The 19,682-nt window shown below is 46.2% G+C and overlaps 1 protein-coding gene across 2 annotated transcripts; it reads right to left on the bottom strand.

Annotated features, from left to right (window-relative positions):
* Positions 1–4,067: 4,067 nt before the first annotated feature.
* LOC114601507 (trophoblast glycoprotein-like) lies at positions 4,068–13,756 on the bottom strand. 2 transcript variants are annotated; one of them, XM_028738715.2, is made up of 4 exons: positions 13,600–13,756; positions 13,308–13,459; positions 9,646–9,956; positions 4,068–6,794 (listed from the first exon to the last, which is right to left on the bottom strand). In XM_028738715.2, exons 3-4 carry the CDS (start codon positions 9,921–9,923, stop codon positions 5,957–5,959), a joined length of 1,116 nt encoding a protein of 371 aa, XP_028594548.2. In that variant the 5' UTR covers positions 9,924–9,956; positions 13,308–13,459; positions 13,600–13,756; the 3' UTR covers positions 4,068–5,956. The 2 variants fall into 2 exon arrangements, with proteins under 2 accessions (XP_028594548.2, XP_028594549.2); XM_028738716.2 differs by lacking the exons at positions 13,308–13,459; positions 13,600–13,756 and adding an exon at positions 10,155–10,317.
* Between the last annotated feature and the right edge of the window lie 5,926 nt (positions 13,757–19,682).

Below are 19,682 nucleotides of genomic sequence, written 5' to 3' on the forward strand. Positions count from 1 at the left end.
AAGGGGCAAATTCAAATTCATGGTGGGATGGGAACATTATTCACTGTTTGCCCAGAGGAAAAAATGTACAAGTGAGCACATGATTCTTTCACCACATGAAGAATTTCTGAAGCTGCCTTGTGCATTCTGATAGTTGGTCCACCTAACCATAAACCTAGGGGGCTTCTACATTCAAGGCATGTACTCTCCCTCTCAGCAATGCCCCCTCCCCATTTCTATGCATCCCCTCAACACATCTCACTACTGAAAAAGGAGTGTGGTGGCAGCAACAATGATGAAGGCTTGACGCCATGTTGGGAGCTGTTTCCTCCAAAACATAACAGAATGAAATGCAAGGCTCTGATGGTCACACACAAGACATAGCATTGTCTAAACCCCACTGGGCACAGAATCCAACTTAGCGTTTTAAGTAGAGAACAAATGTTGCTTCCTGTGAGGAGCACGTCTCCTAGGTCTAAGTGGGCTTTTGGGGGCAACTTAGGCCTTTAAAATTGATCCTCCCATGAGAAGAGAAATAAGTGAGGGGGAAAGGCATCTGGTTTTTTTGTAAAGCTGTTTCCTTCTGGAGCTTTTTCACTTGTCTCGAGGTATGGGACTGAAGTCCAGTGCCTTATTTCAAAAGCAAAATGGCCTTGTTTGCATTTTGACAAAAAATAACACCAACCCACAATTTAAGATTCAGCACAGCAATGATTTTGCATTGGTAGCAGGAGCTGAGGTCCCCTGGAAGGGGGGGGGGGGGAGAAGCTGATCCTCAATTTTCTTCTTGTGTTGGATTTGAAAAAAAAAAATCCTGCTCTATTTCACCCTATTTGTTTCTCTTCTTCTGAGAAGGGAGGTTCCTTACTATTGCTATGTAGGTCTACAGGCTGGTCAGGTTTCTGCAGGGTTTGGGGTGTTGTTGTTTTAAGGCAGGCTGGACAATATCCTTATGAACTTACCCAGTTGACATTGTCTGCTGAATCATAAGCTATGTACACTACTTCTGTTGTCTTTTTTTACTACATTCACTTCTTGGTCCCTTTGGAAGTCTGTTTTTGTGAATTCTGGGGATAAGATGGCAGCATGCAGCAGCATAGAAGGGCAGTGGGCGGCACAGGGGGGCTATAGTACGGCAGGGGGGCTGCAGGGCAGCACACCTTCATCAAACATGGAAGGGAAATCCAACTACATCTGCCAGATGGGGATGATTGTTCATATGGCCCAGACTAGCTGTTTCATGCTATGCAACTGCAGAGATAAGCATTGTCAATGGTATCCTGGCTCAGGCAGGAGCTGGAAAGGCGTGTCTACCTTCATGGCAGAAATGTTGGAGACGCCTTCCATCCTTAGGATTGCAACCGAACACTTGATGGTAATCATCAATGAGCTTGGGAAAGGAACATCTTACGTATGATGGGTTTGGATTGGCATGGGCGAACTCAGAATTTATTGCCGGCAAAATAGCTTTTAAAATATCTGCTACTCACTTTCATGAACCAGCCACACTCACAGACCAGATTTCCACCACGAATAACTTGCATGTCGCAGCGCTAACCACAGAGGACACCCTGAGAATGCTGCATTGTGTGAAAAAGGGGGCTTGTGAGACCAGAGTTTTGGAATCCGTGTGGCAGAGCTAGCTACTTTCCTCATGCATGTGAGAATGCCGAGGCAAAAGCCTTGGAGTTGGAGGAGTTCCAAAACATGGGCATACGCAGGAGGAGGATGAAGAGGCACCAGCCAAGACCATTTGGATCCCTTCCAGTCGGGATTCAGGCCTCATCATGGGACTGAAACTGCCTTGGTCGCACTGGTTGATGATCTCCGGCGGGCTAGGGACAAAGGTGAGAGCTGTTTCCTAGTTCTGCTGGATCTCTCAGCGGCGTTTGATACCATCGACCATAACATCCTTCTGAACCGTCTTGAGGGGCTGGGAGCTGGGGGCACTGTCATACAGTGGTTCCGCTCCTTCCTCCTGGGCCGTGTTCAGAAAGTGGTGGTGGGGGATGAGTGTTCAGACCCCTGGGCCCTCACTTGTGGGGTGCCTCAGGGCTCTGTCCTCTCCCCCATGCTTTTCAACATTTACATGCAGCCACTGGGAGAGATCATCAGGAGGTTTGGGCTGGGTGTTCATCAGTATGCGGATGATACCCAGCTCTACCTCTCTTTTAAATCAGAACCAGTGAAGGCGGTGAAGGTCCTGTGTGAGTGCCTGGAGGCGGTTGGAGGATGGATGGCGGCTAACAGATTGAGGTTGAATCCCGACAAGACAGAAGTACTGTTTTTGGGGGACAGGAGGCGGGCAGGTGTGGAGGATTCCCTGGTCCTGAATGGGGTAACTGTGCCCCTGAAGGACCAGGTGCGCAGCCTGGGAGTCATTTTGGACTCACAGCTGTCCATGGAGGCACAGGTCAAATCTGTATCCAGGGCAGCTGTTTACCAGCTCCATCTGGTACGTAGGCTGAGACCCTATCTGCCTGCGGACTGTCTCGCCAGAGTGGTACATGCTCTGGTTATCTCCCGCTTGGACTACTGCAATGCGCTCTACGTGGGGCTACCTTTGAAGGTGACCCGGAAACTGCAATTAATCCAGAATGCGGCAGCTAGACTGGTGACTGGGTGCGGCCGCCGAGACCATATAACACCGGTCTTGAAAGACCTACATTGGCTCCCAGTAAGTTTCCGAGCACAATTCAAAGTGTTGGTGCTGACCTTTAAAGCCCTAAACGGCCTTGGTCCAGTATATCTGAAGGAGCGTCTCCACCCCCATCGTTCTGCCCGGACACTGAGGTCCAGCTCCGAGGGCCTTCTGGCGGTTCCCTCACCACGAGAGGTCAAGTTACAGGGAACCAGGCAGAGGGCCTTCTCGGTAGTGGCGCCCGTCCTGTGGAACGCCCTCCCATCAGATGTCAAAGCGATAAACAACTACCTGACATTCAGAAGACATCTGAAGGCAGCCCTGTTCAAGGAAGTTTTTAATATGTGACATTTTAGTGTATTTTTTATCTTTGTTGGAAGCCGCCCAGAGTGGCTGGGGAAACCCAGCCAGATGGGCGGGGTACAAATAATAAATTATTATTATTATTATTATTATTAAATGCTACAGAGAGAAGCAGAAAAGTGAAAAATAATCCAGGATTCCCTTTACAACGTGAAAGTAATGCCACTGGCGGACATGTCTGAAGAGGACCAAACTAAAGCAGCTGAAAGATGGAAGTTTTAGCAAAAAAAAACCAAAAACACAAAGCTTTGTGAACAAAATCATGAACAAAAGTGGTTGCGTGGTTAAGCGTCGCAAGACTATAATTGACTGTATTGATATAGGGCTATCAGTTTAGCCCATTTTAGTGTTGGCTAAGTTCTAAAATCTTCCTGGATGTTTTAACTGTGTATTGACAAATGTACTTTTTTCTGACTGACGGTCGAATAAAAGGTTGATGATGATGATGAAGTGGTTGCGTGACATGAGAAAATCTAAACGAGCCATTTGAACTCAAGCTTGCCCTCAGTCAAAGGCCGCAAAGGTGATGCTGCTGCAGACCCTACCTCCCCCTCCCACAGTTAACATGAGGCAGAACACATGATGTGATACTGCTGTGTTGTGGATTTCTACATCTGCGCTAGCAGCACCCAGCGAAGTGGTTTAGAAAATGGGTGTTGCCGTACAAAAATGTTAAGTGGGTGGAGTTATTGCAGGGGCTGCAGGTTTTGGTGGTGTTCTCTCTTTTTGCTCCATAATCTCTTGCTTTAATTACTGAAACAACTCTTGCCTCGGTTTTTTGTTTGTTTCTTAAATATTTGTTGCATTATAGTTGAAATGTTTAATGCTTTGTGATTGTCAATATTATTTTGTCTCCGTTCCTGGTATCAGAAGAAGAGTAATAAAATTGCACCATTCTGTCTGTCACAACGGCAGTGTGTTCAGTACTGAAAACCAGAGCAAAGTAATATTTCCCTGTAAGGACAAACTTGCATTTTACTTTTTGAGTTGTGTCCTCCTACAATTGTTTGTGGACATGTTGAAAATATCCTAGAGTGTTCTAATTTTGAAATTATTGCCCTTAAATGTAATACATCATTGGGGGGGGGGGGGAGGACCAAACAGCTATATGCTTAAGACCAGCAGGAGAAAATGTATTTATTCCTCCTTAGAACTCCTGGGGGAAAGGAGATCAGTGTTGCATAACTTCGGCTGCAACCCTCTCTATGTCTACTCCCTGTTAAATTCATTGAGATTTCTGTTACTTAAGCCCAAACTTGCAAGTACTTTTCAAGAGTTTCCCACTGCCCTTCAAAATGGTTCTATGATTGGGAGGAGGAAGCTGCGGCTCTCTAGATGTTGGACTTCACCTCCCATCATCTCTGGCCATTGGCCATGCAGGCTGGAGCTGATAAAAGTTGGGAAAAGGTTGCGACATTCCCTACAAGTTCCCCATCCCTATCTACAGTGGCCACTGCAGGAAATAAAACAATTGGCATATATACACTTCTCAGTAGTTCTTACAATGACCCTGTAAGGTAGGTGGACCATTATCATCGCCATGGCTATTGTTCACATCACGACATTGCTGACCAAGCTAAGAGAGGACAGTGTCTCTGAGGCCACACAGCTGATTTTTTGGCTGAGCTGGGTTCGAAAACAAAAGGAATGCCAGCTCAAAGCAAATGCTCTCAACCATGATCAAAGTCAGCTCTTTGCGCCAGGCACTGTTTTTGTTTAGAAGACCCAATGGTGGGACAAAGAATGTACTCTTGAATTTAGCAGCATTGTTGTGGAGTTTGCCAACACTATTCCAAATCCCAGTGAAGAGCCCCTGCTTGATTTCTGATGAGCGCACTACTGATACCAGCAAGGAGAAGAACAGACCCATCATTTTCTAGTTAAGAAGGAAGAGACAAATAAGATGCCTTTGTTGTTCAGTGGAATAATGCTGTGGCGTTTGCCATAGGCTGATCTCTATGCTCAGAAAAAGAATGTATAGCAGCTCTCCTATAACTGTACCATTGGAGAATGAAGGTGGAGGGTAAGACAATGGCAAGATTTAATGCTGTCACAAGTTCTTTGCACATGGAAAAATAGTATGGCAAAGAGGTGAGAAACAATGGGCAGAGAAGGCAAGGAAGCAAATTTCAGCTTGACTTCAGGAGAAAATAGCTAACAGAGCTTTTTCATAGTGGAGCAGACTGTGGTGGGCTGTCCTTTACCGAAGGTATTTAAGCAGAGCTGGATGACTATCTGCCAGGGGTGCTGTAGTTGCATCCAGCACTGAGTAGGGATTGAAGTAGATGACCTCCAAGGTCCTTTCCAACTATATGATTCTAAGCTAATCTTCCCTCAAGCATGCTTATTCTTAGCATGCTGGAGGTTTGGGGCCTTTGACCAAGCATACCACCATAGCATTCCCCCACGTGTCCTCGGAACCGGTGCAGTTGCTGAGAGGGGTCCTTTACGAAGACCAAAGTTATTTGGCCATGTCTGACATAAGCACCACACCATCCCATGGACCTGTTGCTCGGTGAGCCTGACAGATTAATTGATCCTGTTCAAACGGGACAAAAATAGACCCCCCCCCCCGGAATATTTAAGACTCAACAGGATAAGATTCCAGACTCCTGGTCCCCCAGGAGGCTAAACGTTTTGGTGACGGCACATCCCATCAGAATGGTGACATTTTCTTTCCGTTCTCTGCAGAGCTGGCTCCTAGAACTGCAATATGCTCTTGCTTGTGAGTTTCAAATTAGCCAAACCACCTGCAGAATGTTAAGGATGAATGTAAAAGGAGGCTCTTTGAGATTACACCCAGAGTTTTGATCCACAGGTCCCTCCGTCTTAATTGGCTTGGGTTTTCAACGGCAGAGAAAGCATTTCTAAACAGCCCACTTCCAAAAACTATGGGTGGCATCAGTTCAGGGTGCCTGATAGACACAGCAAAGGAACATTGGAAAGCCCCCCCCCCCCAAGTTATCAACAGCATTATACATCCAGTGCCGAAACCTGCGTGATGTGGCGATCGGAGTCTATTTCATAGCGATACTGATACTCCTCCAGCAGACTCTGGCAGGTATCCCTCATGCTGTTCATCCATGTCTTGATACCCTTACGGTTCAAGTAAAGCACAAAGAGGAAGATGACACCAATGACTCCTAGCACTGCACCTAAAGCGGCGTAGGATGTCTGAAGAACATTTTCGCCATGCTGGCTGGTGTGGCACTCCAGATCTGCCCCAGCCAATTCCACCAGGGAGGCATTTTTCAGTTCCTGTGGGAAGGCACAAGCTAACTTCTCCACATCAACCACCAGCCGGCTCTGGTTCAGCCAGTTCACCAGGTCTTCTATGTCGCAGTTGCAGACAAATGGGTTGTCCCTCAGGAAGAGGCGGAGGTGCGATTGCCTCCTGAGGGCAGACAATGCTTCGCTCCTCAGGGTCTTGAAGGAATTTGAGGTCAAATCAAGGTACTTAAGATCAAGGCCAACAAAGGTGGAGTTCTTGATGTCCACCAAGGAATTATTCCTCAAGTCTAAATGCTCAAGCTTGGGGAGGGTGGAGAACATGCCGCCTGGCAAGTAGACAATTTCATTGCTGGGGAGTTCCAGCCTGGAGAGGTTCTGGAAGCCCCCCTGGACCAGGGCATTCGCCACAGGGCGGATGGCAGAGGAGTTGCATAGCGAGTGGCTGAGGTTCAGCTCTCGGATGGAGTTGTTCCTAGCATTGAAAGCATTAGGGTGGATGGCAGCCAAAAGATTATGACTCAGGTCCAAATAGCGCAGGCTCTGGAGAGTAGAGAAGGTCTGTGACTCTATGGTGTTAATCCTGGAGAGAGAGAGGAAAGACGAAACCTAAATCATTCAGTAATAACGTCTCAATGATACCACTGAGGACCGGTGTAAAATGATCTTCTAAGCTCTCTACCTTGGGGGGGGGGGCAAGCAAAGGTAGCCCTGGATAGGGAAGTTTTTAGTGTTTTACTGTGCTCAGTGTGTTTAATATATTGGAAGCTGTCTAGAGTGGCTGGGGCAACCCAGTCGGATGGGTGGCATATAACTAATGAATTATTATTATTATTATTATTATTATTATTATTATTATTATTATTATTATTAATTGGTGCACCAGTTCTGGGAATGCTCTCACAAGATCTCACAGAACCATCTGACTTCTGATGAGATCTTGGTTGGGTATTCCTAGCTTTCCAGAGCTGGTGAGCTGGATGTGATTCAACGGCCAAAAATAATTTCAAACAATTCACTTTGGAAAAGTTATGGTTGAGATATTTCTCTGTGCCTCATTTCAAAGCGAAGTGAGAATTGCGGGCTGCATCACCTTATACAGCAAAGTGAAGACGGTATCATATATTAGTGATCTGTCACATTAAAAACTCATTGCATGTAGAAAAGTGGATCAACAGGAACGTAGATTGAGCAGATGGGCCTTCCCTTTATTTCTTGGCCCGAGTCTTTGTTTTAATGGGATTGTTTTGGAGCATATTTTAATGATAGATGTTTTAACAGGATTACTTTACTGTGTGCTTTAATTGTTTTAGCTCGATGATGGATGTTTCTACTTCATTGCTTGTGTTTGGTTTTTATACTTTTATACCAGTTATAATCCTATTTTGGCATTAAGTGGCAAATAAATAAACTTGCTGTTTATCCCATAATGAAGTTTGGTTGCTCTTTTTAGAGATGGAATTAGATGGGGAATAAAAATAATAAATTGATATTATTTAATTTCAGAAGGATATATCTGGTTGTGGGGACCAATGTGCCTAAAAGAGCACCTTCCCCAATGTCAGTCATCACAGATCCTACAATCAGGAGGTGAGGCCTTATTGGTGGTGGTGCTGCCACTAGGAGCTGCCTGACACATGAGAGGGCCTTTTCCCCAATACAGAATGCCCTCCCTGGTGCAGTGCATCTGTCTCCGACGTTAATTGCCTTTCAGGAGGTTAAAAACTGGAAGGTCCAGTTTCTGGCAACCTTGAAATCACTGGTCGAGAGAATGCTTTTAAACTGTTTTTAGAGTGCTTTTGAAAATGTTTTTATTAGTTATGTGTTTGCTGCCTGGGCTTCTTTGGGAGGAAGAGTAGGATATAAATTGAAAAATAATAATAATGTTCCTGAGAGCTGTTGGTTCCCAGTTCCACAGGAGAGTCTTATGGAAGAGCCCGTTATCCTTTTAAAAAGGCTCATTTCCATGGCCCCTTTGTACTCAGACCTAAGCTTTTGGCAGGCACTACAGCTATCCCAGCCAGCCTCCTGGATGGTTGCAGAGGCCTTGTGCCTCTGGTACAAAGACCTCAGAAGTCAGTGAGTTTGGTTGCCCCTTATACTCCCTGCCACCAATGAAAAGGAGGCAGGGCACCAGAGCATCAGTCTAGAGCTTTAATTGCAGTCTCCGACAAGCCTGTTGCCATGGTAATGCCTGTTATCTCCAAAGCAAAGGTGGCAGGACATGTAAGCACAGACCAGGGAACACTGACTCCGGGTGAATGCTACAGAAGACGCAACAGATACTCTATTTTTCCTGTTCTGAATCTCCCGACATTCAGCTTCACTGGATGACCCTGGGTTCTCGTATTATGAGAGAAGGAGAAAAACTTCTCACGATATTTGTCTATTCAAAATCAGCAGTGCAATCTTACATAAGTCTACTCAGAAGTAAGCCCCAGTGACTTCAATGGGGCACACTCCTGGTCAGGGGATATATGGGCATAACATTTGAATAAGAACAGAAGCAATAGTTTTTAAATCAAAAGCCATACTTTATTTTTAGGTGGAGTGTGTGTGTACACACAAGGTGCTGTGGTGATGGAAGAAGCTGTTGTGAGAGAAGGGAGAATACCTTTTCTGAGACAACATCTACATATTTATATATTTGTATTAAAAGCTCTCTCATTCAGTGGTCCCACCTGCTTTGTACATTATAAACATTTACAGCTCACAGAGCTAAATTTCCCAGAGTTCTTGGGAAGAGGGATTGATTTCATACCCCACTCTGGGAATTGCAGCTCCATGAGGGGAGATGGGGCATCATAACAACTCTCCACTCAGCCTTTCTCAACCTGTGGGTCCCCAGATGTTGAACTACAACTTCCATCACCCCTAGTTAGCAAGTCCAGAGCTCAGGGATGATGGGAGTTGTAGTCCCACAACATTGGGGACCCACAGGCTGAGAACCGCTGCTCCACATCCTTAAACTACTTCCCCCAGGATTCTTTGAGGGAAGCCATGACTGCTTCAAATTACCATAAACACGGTGGAAGAGCTCAGGCTTGAGCACTAAATGCCACCCACACTAGGCAACTCTCTGTGTGACCTTCCAAACTCTCCCTAGGCCTATTTCATGCCCTCTGTTGAGTTCCTTAATTTCAAACACAGTATGAACTCCATTGCCTTCTAAAAAAAGTGGGTAGGGGAAGTTCAGCAGTTGAGCATCTGCTTTGCATGCAGAAGGTCCTAGTTCTCTATTCCCGGTATCTCCTGATAGAGCTAGGAGAGAACCCTATCTGAAACCCTGGAGAACTGCCAGTCAGTGCAGACAAGATGGGCCTATGGTCTGATTTGGTATATGGTAGCTTCTTACATTCCTGTGTGTCTGTGTGTCCCCTCCTCTGGTTCCACTGTCTTTTGAGCACAGCTCCCCAGCTTCTAGCGAGCTTTACCTATTGCTGGCCAGAGAGAGCGTGACCAAATTTGGCAGCCCCTTGAAATCCTGGCTGCCGATGTGGGCGATCTGGTTGCCGGTTATGAAGAGGTTGCGGGTATATCCAGGAATGCCAGCTGGGATGGAAGTCAGCTCTTTCTGGACACACTTCACGGTGCGGGCCGGTTCTGAGCACTCGCAAGGGACTGGGCACAGCTGGACAGACAGAGGGGCAACAAGGAGGAAGAGGAGCTCCCAAGCGCCCAGAATGGCACTGGGAGGGTCCCGAGGGATCATTTCCAACACAACTCCAATTGCGAATGATCCTGGCTGGTGATGGAAGGAAAGAGGTAATTATTAGAACACAGCACAGTTTGCTCAGAGAGAAATAAAATCTGCCTAGTAACTTTCCTCCACAAGAGCAAAATGGGAAGAAACAGATGAGTGTGCCAGTGTAGTATAGTGGACAGAGAGCAGGATTTAAACCAGGCAAACCAGAATTCAGGTCCTCACTCTTGCAAAGCTCACCTTCCCATTTAAAAGGCTGTATGTAGTTCAGTGGTAGAGTGTTGTGTTTTCTATGCAGAAGGTCCCAGGTTCAACCCCTGGGATCTTCAGGTAGGGCTGGGAGCATTCTCTCTGAAACCCTGAAGAGCAGCTGCCAGCCAGCAGAGACAATACTGAGCTCCATAGACCAATGGCTTCAGCTGACATAAAGGCAGCCTCTTATGTTCCTACCTCACAGGGTTGCCATAAAGAGAGAGAAAAGGAAGGTCAGTGTATGCCACCGTGAGCTCTTTGGAGAGAGGACAATATAGATTTAGAATGCAAGGATTACAAATCAATTACCAGCCCAAGGACAGTGTTCACAATCTCTTAATGTGGATTACTATATAGTTATACAAGCATTATGCAGCACTTCATGTAAGCCTGCTCTGGGTTCTTTTTTAGGATTTGGGTTGTTAAAACACTAAAGTTCCCAAAACAGTTCAAACCAGTCGCTCAGCATGTCAGTTCTGAGAACCACAGGTTCATCAGTAATGGCTACAGAAATGCCAAACGATCCAACAATGTTAGCAAAGAGGATGAACTTCTGGGTGTACAAACTGGACACATTAACCCTGGGAAGCCTCAACCTGGAGGACAGTACTGGCTTCAGCGAATGAAGCCCACCTGAGACATCCCATCCTCAAAATTCTCTTTAAGTGTCACTATTTCATTTCTATCAGAGAAGCTGATTAAGGCAGAAATCCAAACATTGACTCTGTTTTGTTAATTGCAGCCTTCCTTCCTTCCACAAAGCTCAAGGTGGCAGAAGTTCCCAACTGACGTTCCAACCCAACCAAGAACTACTCAGCACTAGAAAGGTTGCCATATTAAACTATCTCCTGGGGCTCAGCCCAGCGTGTCCAAGAGTCTTCATGTATCCTTACAATAACCCTGTAAGGTAGGTCAGCATTATTATTTCCATATATGTAAATAGTTTTAACTGAGTTTAATACTGTATTCTTCGGTTGCTGCAACTCACTCTGCAACCTCATGGTGAAAGGCAGGTAAGAAATTAATATTGACAAATGTGGGAATTGAGGCTAAGAGATCTAATAGGGACCACTGATCAGTAGAACAGTATATGCTTTACATGTAGAAGGTTCAGGTTAAAAGGATCACAGGTGGCAGGAAAGACCCCTGCCCAGGACCCTGGAGAAATGCTGCCAGATAGAGCAAGCAGTTCTGGGCCAGTTGGACAAACAGTCTGGCCTGGCATAAGGCATATTCCTATGCCCTTTTCCTAGGCCATGTATGAGCATTAGTGAGGTGGGGAGGGTATAAACATGAGAAGCTGCCTCAGAGAGAGTCAGACCTTTGATCCATTTAGCTCAGACCTGTCTACACTGACATGCAGCAGCTCTCCAGGGTTTCAGCAAGTCTCTCCTAGTCCTGTCTGAAGATGCCAGGGATTGAACCTGCAACCTTCTGCACTGAGCTATGTATGACCCACCCCCTCGCTGACACGCTGTTCTGCTCCTTTGAAGAGTCACACAATGGAGGAAGGTCTTCTTCCTGATCTTCTGCCTAGCCTAGGGGACATGGAGCAGGCCAATATCCATGGCACACGGCTTCTCTTTGGACTAGATCAGCAAGGCCAAGAGTCGCCTGGGCGGCCCAGGACCTCCACACCCACACTGCTCAGGCTTGCGACCCAGGGAGGTCACTTGCTAACGCAGTGATCTGATTTCACCTCCTGAAGGCACTCTATTGCCTCGCGAGCCAGGCGGATCAACAACCATTAGAGGACATAGGGGAACGTACATAGGAACAGAGAAAGCTGTCTTATACTGACTAGGTCAGATCAGTGGTCCATCTAGCTCAGTACTGCCCACACTGACAGGCAGCAGCTCTCCGGGGTTTCAGATGGGGAGATTCTACAAGCCCTACCTGGAGATGCCAGGGATTGGACCTGGACATTCTGCATGTACAGCATATCCTCTACCGCTTACTGTGTTCACGGTAGAGGTGCAGTTTGAACTGGAGGCTTTCTGATTCACAGTGCAATGTTATCCCTGCTGGGGGCACCATCCTGAGACTCTTGGTCTGCCCAGAAGCAAACTCAATAGGTGAAAAAAGCGAGGTTGCGTTTTTATCATTCTGCAATAATCACCCTGACTGTCAATGTGGCAGGCTGGTGAAAGAAGCTTATGAGGACCACATGAAACATTTTTGAAGGCTCAAAACTCCAGGTCACAGCTACGCATCAAAGCACCGCTCATGGATTCCTAGTTTCTAAGGCCTTCCTATGTGCACATCCACATGCATGCCCGTCACCCAAATACCACATCCCCACCTTCTTTAGCCAATATCCAACCTGGTCTAAACATATCGCGGACAAAAGGGGAACAAGATGCTCAGGTTCTAAGGTGGCAGAATGGGGTGTACCACTTTGGGCAAGAGGTGGGGGCAACCACTCTGGAATGCTCTGCAGGGCGGGCTTTGAAAACAAGCAAACCAATAAAAATTTCCCTGCAAGTAAAAAATTAGCTCAGCAGGGAGAAGGGGGAGTTTAAAATCTTTCTTCCTGCTGTGTTAACTTTTAATGAACCATTTTAATGGTTCAGCCCCTGCTCTGATGAAGCTAAGCAAGTCGGGGGTCTAGTCAGTGCCTGGATGAGAGACCAATTGGAAAGCAGAGGCTCTGCATGGAAGAAAGGTAGCAACCAAGTGTAAGTAAGTAAATAAATTAGATGATGATAGAAAAAAAGAACCATTCCACAGTTCATGCTACACCCTCAGGATTCTAACATGCCAGTTCTACTGCAAGACAAGATCTTGACCCCTTGGGGCCAGTCCACACATCATAACATAATGACCTTTTGTTTTTATTCATTCATTCAATTAGATGTATATACCATTTAATCATCAAAACCTCCAAGCGGTTGACACAGAACAATAAGAGCATATGTTAAAAATACTAAAATCAAATGCTAAAAACAATCCCTCCCAACCCTCTCTCACACAGACACACCTCTGCCCTGTTGCATTTGACACCCCACCCCACACCCCAGAATCCTGGCCAAACGGCAATGGGTGGGTGGGATGCCTACTATAGGCAGACACTGCCACCCCAGGGTCTTCCCACCAACAAATGCTAAAAATTAACCACCATCTCCTCCAAAGTAGACACACCTTCTCTCCCTCCAACCTGGCTCTGATGCTTTTCTTCTTCTTGCAAAGAAAAGAAAGATGATGCAAACTTGTTGGAGAGCAGGATCCGTGCTGTTTCCCTCTGCCTTCCCAAAGCCAAAGATCTCTCTGCTTCCCAGGCTGGGATCTCCAGGCTACACAATGGGATGAAATAAATTCAAAGGCAAAATCGGAGGCGGGGCTTGCTGGGGGAGGGGGACCGCCCTCCCTTTCCCAGTTCCCGTCCTCTGCCTTAAAGGTATAGGAGCCCCCAAAAGGCGGCAAGCTCACCCACCTCTTCCAGTGCCTCCTTCGCCCCAGGGTCAGTGGGAAATATCAGCTCACTCAGAAGGAGGGGATGAGCTTCCCCAAGAAGGCAAAAGCAGGACGGGATCTTGCGGGTGTTTGGGATAAAACTAGGAGAACCATGTACACCACCTTGAGCTCCTTGAAGGAAAGGAGGGAAATAAATGTAAAAATGTAAATATTTTAAAAAGCAACCCTTCTAGACTGGGGATTGGGTTGGAGGAGTTCTGCAGCATATTATTGGCACAACCATAGTGCATTTGTGGTGGGTTTATACTGGGGCATCCACACAGCATTCTGCTTTATTAGTTGTCCTGCAATGCTGTGTCTGTTGCAGCATTATTGCCCTCTGGAAAGGCACCCTTGGGCTGTAGCTCAGCAAAAGTGGAACCACACACAGCCCTCTCAAATGGAACGGTTGTGGTATACAAACTTAGCTGATTCCAGCAGGCAGCTTTAAGGAGTTGCACCAGTTGGAAATAAAGCCGAACGTGTGCCCTGAAACCTTTGCGGGTGCTGGGAATTGTAGCTTTGTAGGCAACAGAACTACAGTTCCCAGGATTATTTGGGTGGGTGTCTTGAATGAATGACCTGGGTTTAGGATGGGCCCACGACAAATCCCGCATCACTCTGCCATCTCAGTTGCAGCTGCCACTCCCCTTAGTGATGGATAGGCTTATGAGAACCCTCAAAGAGCTATGTCCATCCAAGCTGTCACTGGATGGCTCCCTTTGATCTCTCCTTACGAACAGAGGCGCCGGCCATGCACAGTAGGGCTCGAGGCAGTATTGCTCATCTTGGCTTTGTGACCTGCTGCCCCTGCAGAAGCCAGCCAGGATGGGGTGGGAGGCAGCAAGATGGATAGCACTTTCCCAATTGCAAAGCATTTATTTGGTTTTTAAACAGCAATATGGGGGGGGGGGAGCACTTCCTAATCAGATGATTCAGTCACCGCACAAAGGGGCATCTCTGCTGGAATCAAGGCAGCTGGTGGCCAGGATTCTTCTGGGGAGGTGGGGGAAGAAGCAAGCAGCTTGGGGAGTTTAGGGGCAAATATCTTCCTGCCCAGTGTACAACATGAGCCTCAGGGTTTGTGACAGCACAAGGCAGATTTTGCTGGATGATAAACAGCAGAAGGAGAGAGAAGGGCTAATGAAGCAGGCAAGGCAAGCTGTAGAACTTGGCAGAGATGCAAAGACAGATTCATCCTCAGCGAAGTTCTCTTTCCAGAGAGTCAGTGTCAGTATTCCATGTCCCAAAAGACAATCTTGCCAACTACACAACAGGTTTTCTACCAGTAAGGGCTGGTCTCTCTCCCATCTACCCATTGTGTGTGCATTGAATGGCCGTTGCAATGTAGACATAAAATACATACATATAAAACACAGAACACGGGGGGGTCATCAATCCAACAAGACAGGAGTAAAGCTTGGGAATACATATAAACAGAAATTAAAACATTCATCTGATTAAAAACTTCCCCACAGTGAAATGATGCTGGCTGGTGAGCTTTAGGATTTGGGACAAGTCACCTGAGTTGGGTGTTGTTTATTTGTTTTGTTTCATTTGCACATTGCTGCACATCTAGAGGATACCAGAGCAGACACCTTGCTCTACCAACCAGTAGGGCCAGACTTAAGTCCAGCCTTCTGCTCAGTGCAAGAATCTTGTTGCTGCAGAGGGGCAGGGCAGTAAGCAATGTGGTTCCCTCCAGATGTTGGGACTACAACTCCCATCGACCCCAACTGGTTGATGGGATTGTAGCCTGGAAGCATTTGCAGGACATTGCCAGGAGTCGGCTGTTAGAAAGAGTGTCTGGGTGGGAATCGCTTAAATGTCCGGGGAAATCCAGGTGTATGGCAACCCATGTCGGAAGTGTGGATTTTGGCAAATTTCCTTTAAAACAGCTCAACACCCGCCCCCGCAAAAGCACAACAACTTTGCCAAGAAAAGCGCAACGGCTTTTGTGTCCGGAATTTCACTGTTTGAAATATGGGAACCCTCCTATGTTGGCTTCCTTGACAGATGGCTGCCCAGTGTTCAACTTCTCCTTAAATTCCTCCCACAAAACAGAGTCTGTTGCCTTCCACTTTCAAACAGCCCTTACCAGATCCACTTCCTTGCCATTGCAAAATTGGCTGACTGATCTCCTGTTAACAACTTGTTCAGGCACCAAGGCCCTCTTCCCCTCATGAAGGGCAGTCCTGCTCATTTATACCTGGCCTAGAGTGACTACACAAGTCTGGCATTTGACCCAATGGCCTTGCCCTTGTGGCTTGTGTGAAGGGAGGCAGGCATCACCTCCTTTTTTCCTTAAGCAAAGGCGAGTCCTTGGTCCCTTCCCTCTAGCCAAGCCACACAGCCCCAAGATCAAAAGGTGCAAGTTTGCACCTCCTGGAACAAAAGGGTCATCAAAGGGTGTGTGTGTGTGTGTGTGTGTGTGTGTGTGTGTGTGTGTGTGTGTGTGTCAAAGGCATGCAAAGAGGAGAAAGCAATAATGGCAAAACCAATTCTGTCACCTCAGTGTGAAACCCCCAGGATCATTATACAAATGAGGAAGAAGGGATGGGAGGCTTTGATGAAATCTGTGCTTTCAACAAGCAGAAAGGCGCTTTTTCGCTGCAAGGGGGAGAAGCTGGCAAAGGCTAGTGTCATCCTTTTCCTTGTGGAAAGAAAACTACACGAAGGAGCCGTTGCTCTTTGACTAAAGCTGCTGTGGGGATGCACTATATTAAAATAAAATGGTAATTAAAAAAAACAAACAAACAAGCAGAAAGGCATTTTTCATTACCATCATCATCCAGGGCAAATTTGCCCTGCTTTTTTTGGGGGGGGGGGGTCACACTGAGGCAGGGATGGAGAGCTTGTACGATAATGGAAAGCCAAGGGACCATGGGAGTCCATTGCTGGCCAAATAGGAGGTGCTCTTATATCGGGCTGAGGAACATGCGGCCCTCCAGATATCACTGGGCTACAGCTCCCATCTCCCCCTACCATTGGCCATGCAGGCAGGGGCTCAGGGGAGTCTGGAGGGCTGCAAATTTCCCATCCCTCTCCTACACCTTTAAGGACAGAGATGTTGGCATGCGGCAGCTAAAGCAGCAAGGAGTTTCCTGGAACTTTTAATACTTTCATGTAATAATATTTAATCAATTGGTATTTATAGACTGCCTTTCATGGTGCCAGATCTTCTCAGGTCACTTGAGACTTGAAGACTAAGTACAGTAGTTATTTCCCTGTATTTACATGTTGTTGGCGCACCAGGAGGAGGTGGCCATGTCTTCACTCAATGCACATTACCTATTTGGTTTCCCTGCACCTGCAGTATCTTGAATTCCTATTCACGAAGCAAATGTACACACTTCAGCTTAACTGATGTGAACGCAGTTTAGGATTTTAAATCGGGTGAAAACTGTTTTGAAGGGAAATGTGTCGAACAACAGAATTTCTCGAGAAACCACAGATTGTGGCTAATCGTGTGTAAACAGTCATGTGTGTGTGTGTGTAACCAAAGTGTTATCCTGAGCTGCAGGTATTTGGTTGGGGTGGTGCTGGTGGAGGCATTGTAAACAATGAGGTTGGAAGGAAAGGAAATGCAGAAAACCACAGCCAGTGATGATTACACATTTCACGGCATTCATTCATTAACTGCTGACACAAATATCCTGCCATTTGTTGTTGTTTAGTCGTTGAGTTGTGTCCGACTCTTCGTGATCCCATGAACCAGAGCACTCCAGGCACTTCCGTCTTCCACTGCCTCTTGCAGTTTGGTCAAACTAATGTTGGTAGCTTTGAGAACACTGTCCAACCATCTTGTCCTCTGTCATCCCCTTCTCCTTGTGCCCTCCATCTTTCCCAGCATCAGGGTCTTTTCCAGGGAGTCTTCTCATGAGGTGGCCAAAGTATTGGAGCCTCAGCTTCACGATCTGTCCTTCCAGTAAGCACTCAGGGCTGATTTCCTTAAGAATGGATACGTTTGATCTTCTTGCAGTCCATGGGACTCTCAAGAGTTTACTCCAGCACCATAATTCAAAAGCATCAATTCTTCAGCAATCAGCCTTCTTTATGGTCCAGCTCTCACTGCCATACATCACGACTGGGAAAACCATAGCTTTAACTATACGGACCTTTTTTGGCAAGGTGATGTCTCTGCTTTTTAATATGCTGTCTAGGTTTGTCATTGCTTTTCTCCCAATAAGCAGGTGTCTTTTAATTTTGTGACTGCTGTTACCATCTCCAGTGATCATGGAGCCCAAGAAAGTCAAATCTCTCACTGCCTCCATTTCTTTCCCTTCTATTTGGCAGGAGGTGATGGGACCAGTGGCCATGATCTTGCCATTGGTTAGCCTATTAACGCAGGCTGTGTGATCAATGCCTATGCTGATTCAGTCCACAATAAATTACATTAAGCCTAGCATAACACCACAGAGGTACATTTCCCAGAATGGGTTAAAAACCAATCCCTCTTCCTACAGAATTCTTGGAATGGTAGCTCAGGAGAATAGGTGTCACCTAACAACTTTCAGCAAACTACAGTTCCCAGATCCTTTTGGGGAGGCTATGATACTGGTATGATGCTGTTTTAAATGTATACTGCAGATGGGTCCTTAAGCTTTTAAGGTGCCACCAGGTTCTTTTTTGTTTTAGGAGCAGACACACACCCTCATGAATTCAGCAGGATATTTCCCCAAAACTCAGTTGGGGAGCAGCTTTAATGGGAGTGACAAGAACATCGTAATGTGAGGCCTTGTTGGTGTTGCCACCCAGTTTGCCTGATCTGTGACAAGGCCTTTTTTGTGGTGGTTCACCTAGTGAGGTGTGCCTGTCTCTATTATTAACTTTCAGGAGGAATTTGAAAACATTCTTATTTACCCAGGTGTCTGGTGACTGAAGGATACTGTTCCTGGCAACCTCGAGATCATTGGCTACAGGAATGTTTCTAACTGTATTTGTTTTTGATATTTTTAATTGAAATTTTTTTATGTTTTAGTCTGTTTTAAAATTATTTGTTGTTTTTGCTTTGTTTCTGTTTTTAAATTCTATATCTGTTTGCTTCCCTCGGTTCCTTAAGGGAGGAAGTGCAGGGTAGATAGAAGTCAATTAATTAGCTAGCTTTTGAGTTGTCCAGAACTTTTCATCGGTTTAAGCAAAGCCATGGGTGGGGGCGGTAGATAGAAAATACTGGCTTGATCAAGCAGCCACAAAGTCTGCATTTAGTCAGAGTCTTAAAAGGCATATAGGAGGAGATTACAGACTTAATTGGATTAGACTCAACTAGGAGTTATGGAAGTTTCAGATTACACCTAGAGTTGCTGGGGAAAAGAAACCCATGAGGATTATTTTAGAAAAAAGAATCGTTTTTTGCGGTGGGGGGGGGGTGGAATCCTTTTTTTAAAATATAAAATCCATCACTTACCTTGACCTGCCACCACACACAGCAAAACACACAGGGCATTTGCTATTGTAAAATTGTTTTAAAATATGCTTTGGATAGAACGGTTACATTTATTGCTTCTGTTTGTTCATTCAATATGCTGGAAGCCACTTTCGGGAGCAATCTTGAAAAAACTAAAATGAAAGGGTTGATTAATGAGGCGAAGCCTTCCACGCCACTGAACTTCATGCCAGTAACACATCCACACTGCTAAATTTGTGTGTGCCAGGATCTGTTAAAGGCTTTGGAAAGGGGCCTGTGGTTTTAAAAAAAAAAAAAAAAAGTTGGAAAACCAACTCTGAATATTCTTACTAGTTCATGTCCCTCTTCAGCCTGAGGGCCACATTTCTTTCTGGGCAAGCTTCCAGGGGCTGCAGACTCGGTCACATCATTCCCCATCTTCTATCCAGGCAAGTAAGAGGTATTAGCACACAGTTCAAGGTCATATCCCAGCCACGTAAAATGACTAGAGGTGGGTGCAGAGTGGGAACTGTGAGGGGTGTGGCCTGAACACCAGGCAGAGAGAAATGGAGGGCCACATTCAGTCCCCAGTCCTGACATTCCCCATACCTTCTAACTAGGGTAAAGTGGAGAATATAGGAAGCTGCCTTGGACCATGGACCCATCTACTCTAGAGA

The sequence above is a fragment of the Podarcis muralis genome, chromosome 7 (genome assembly GCF_964188315.1).
Source record: "Podarcis muralis chromosome 7, rPodMur119.hap1.1, whole genome shotgun sequence".
Lineage (NCBI taxonomy): Eukaryota > Metazoa > Chordata > Lepidosauria > Squamata > Lacertidae > Podarcis > Podarcis muralis.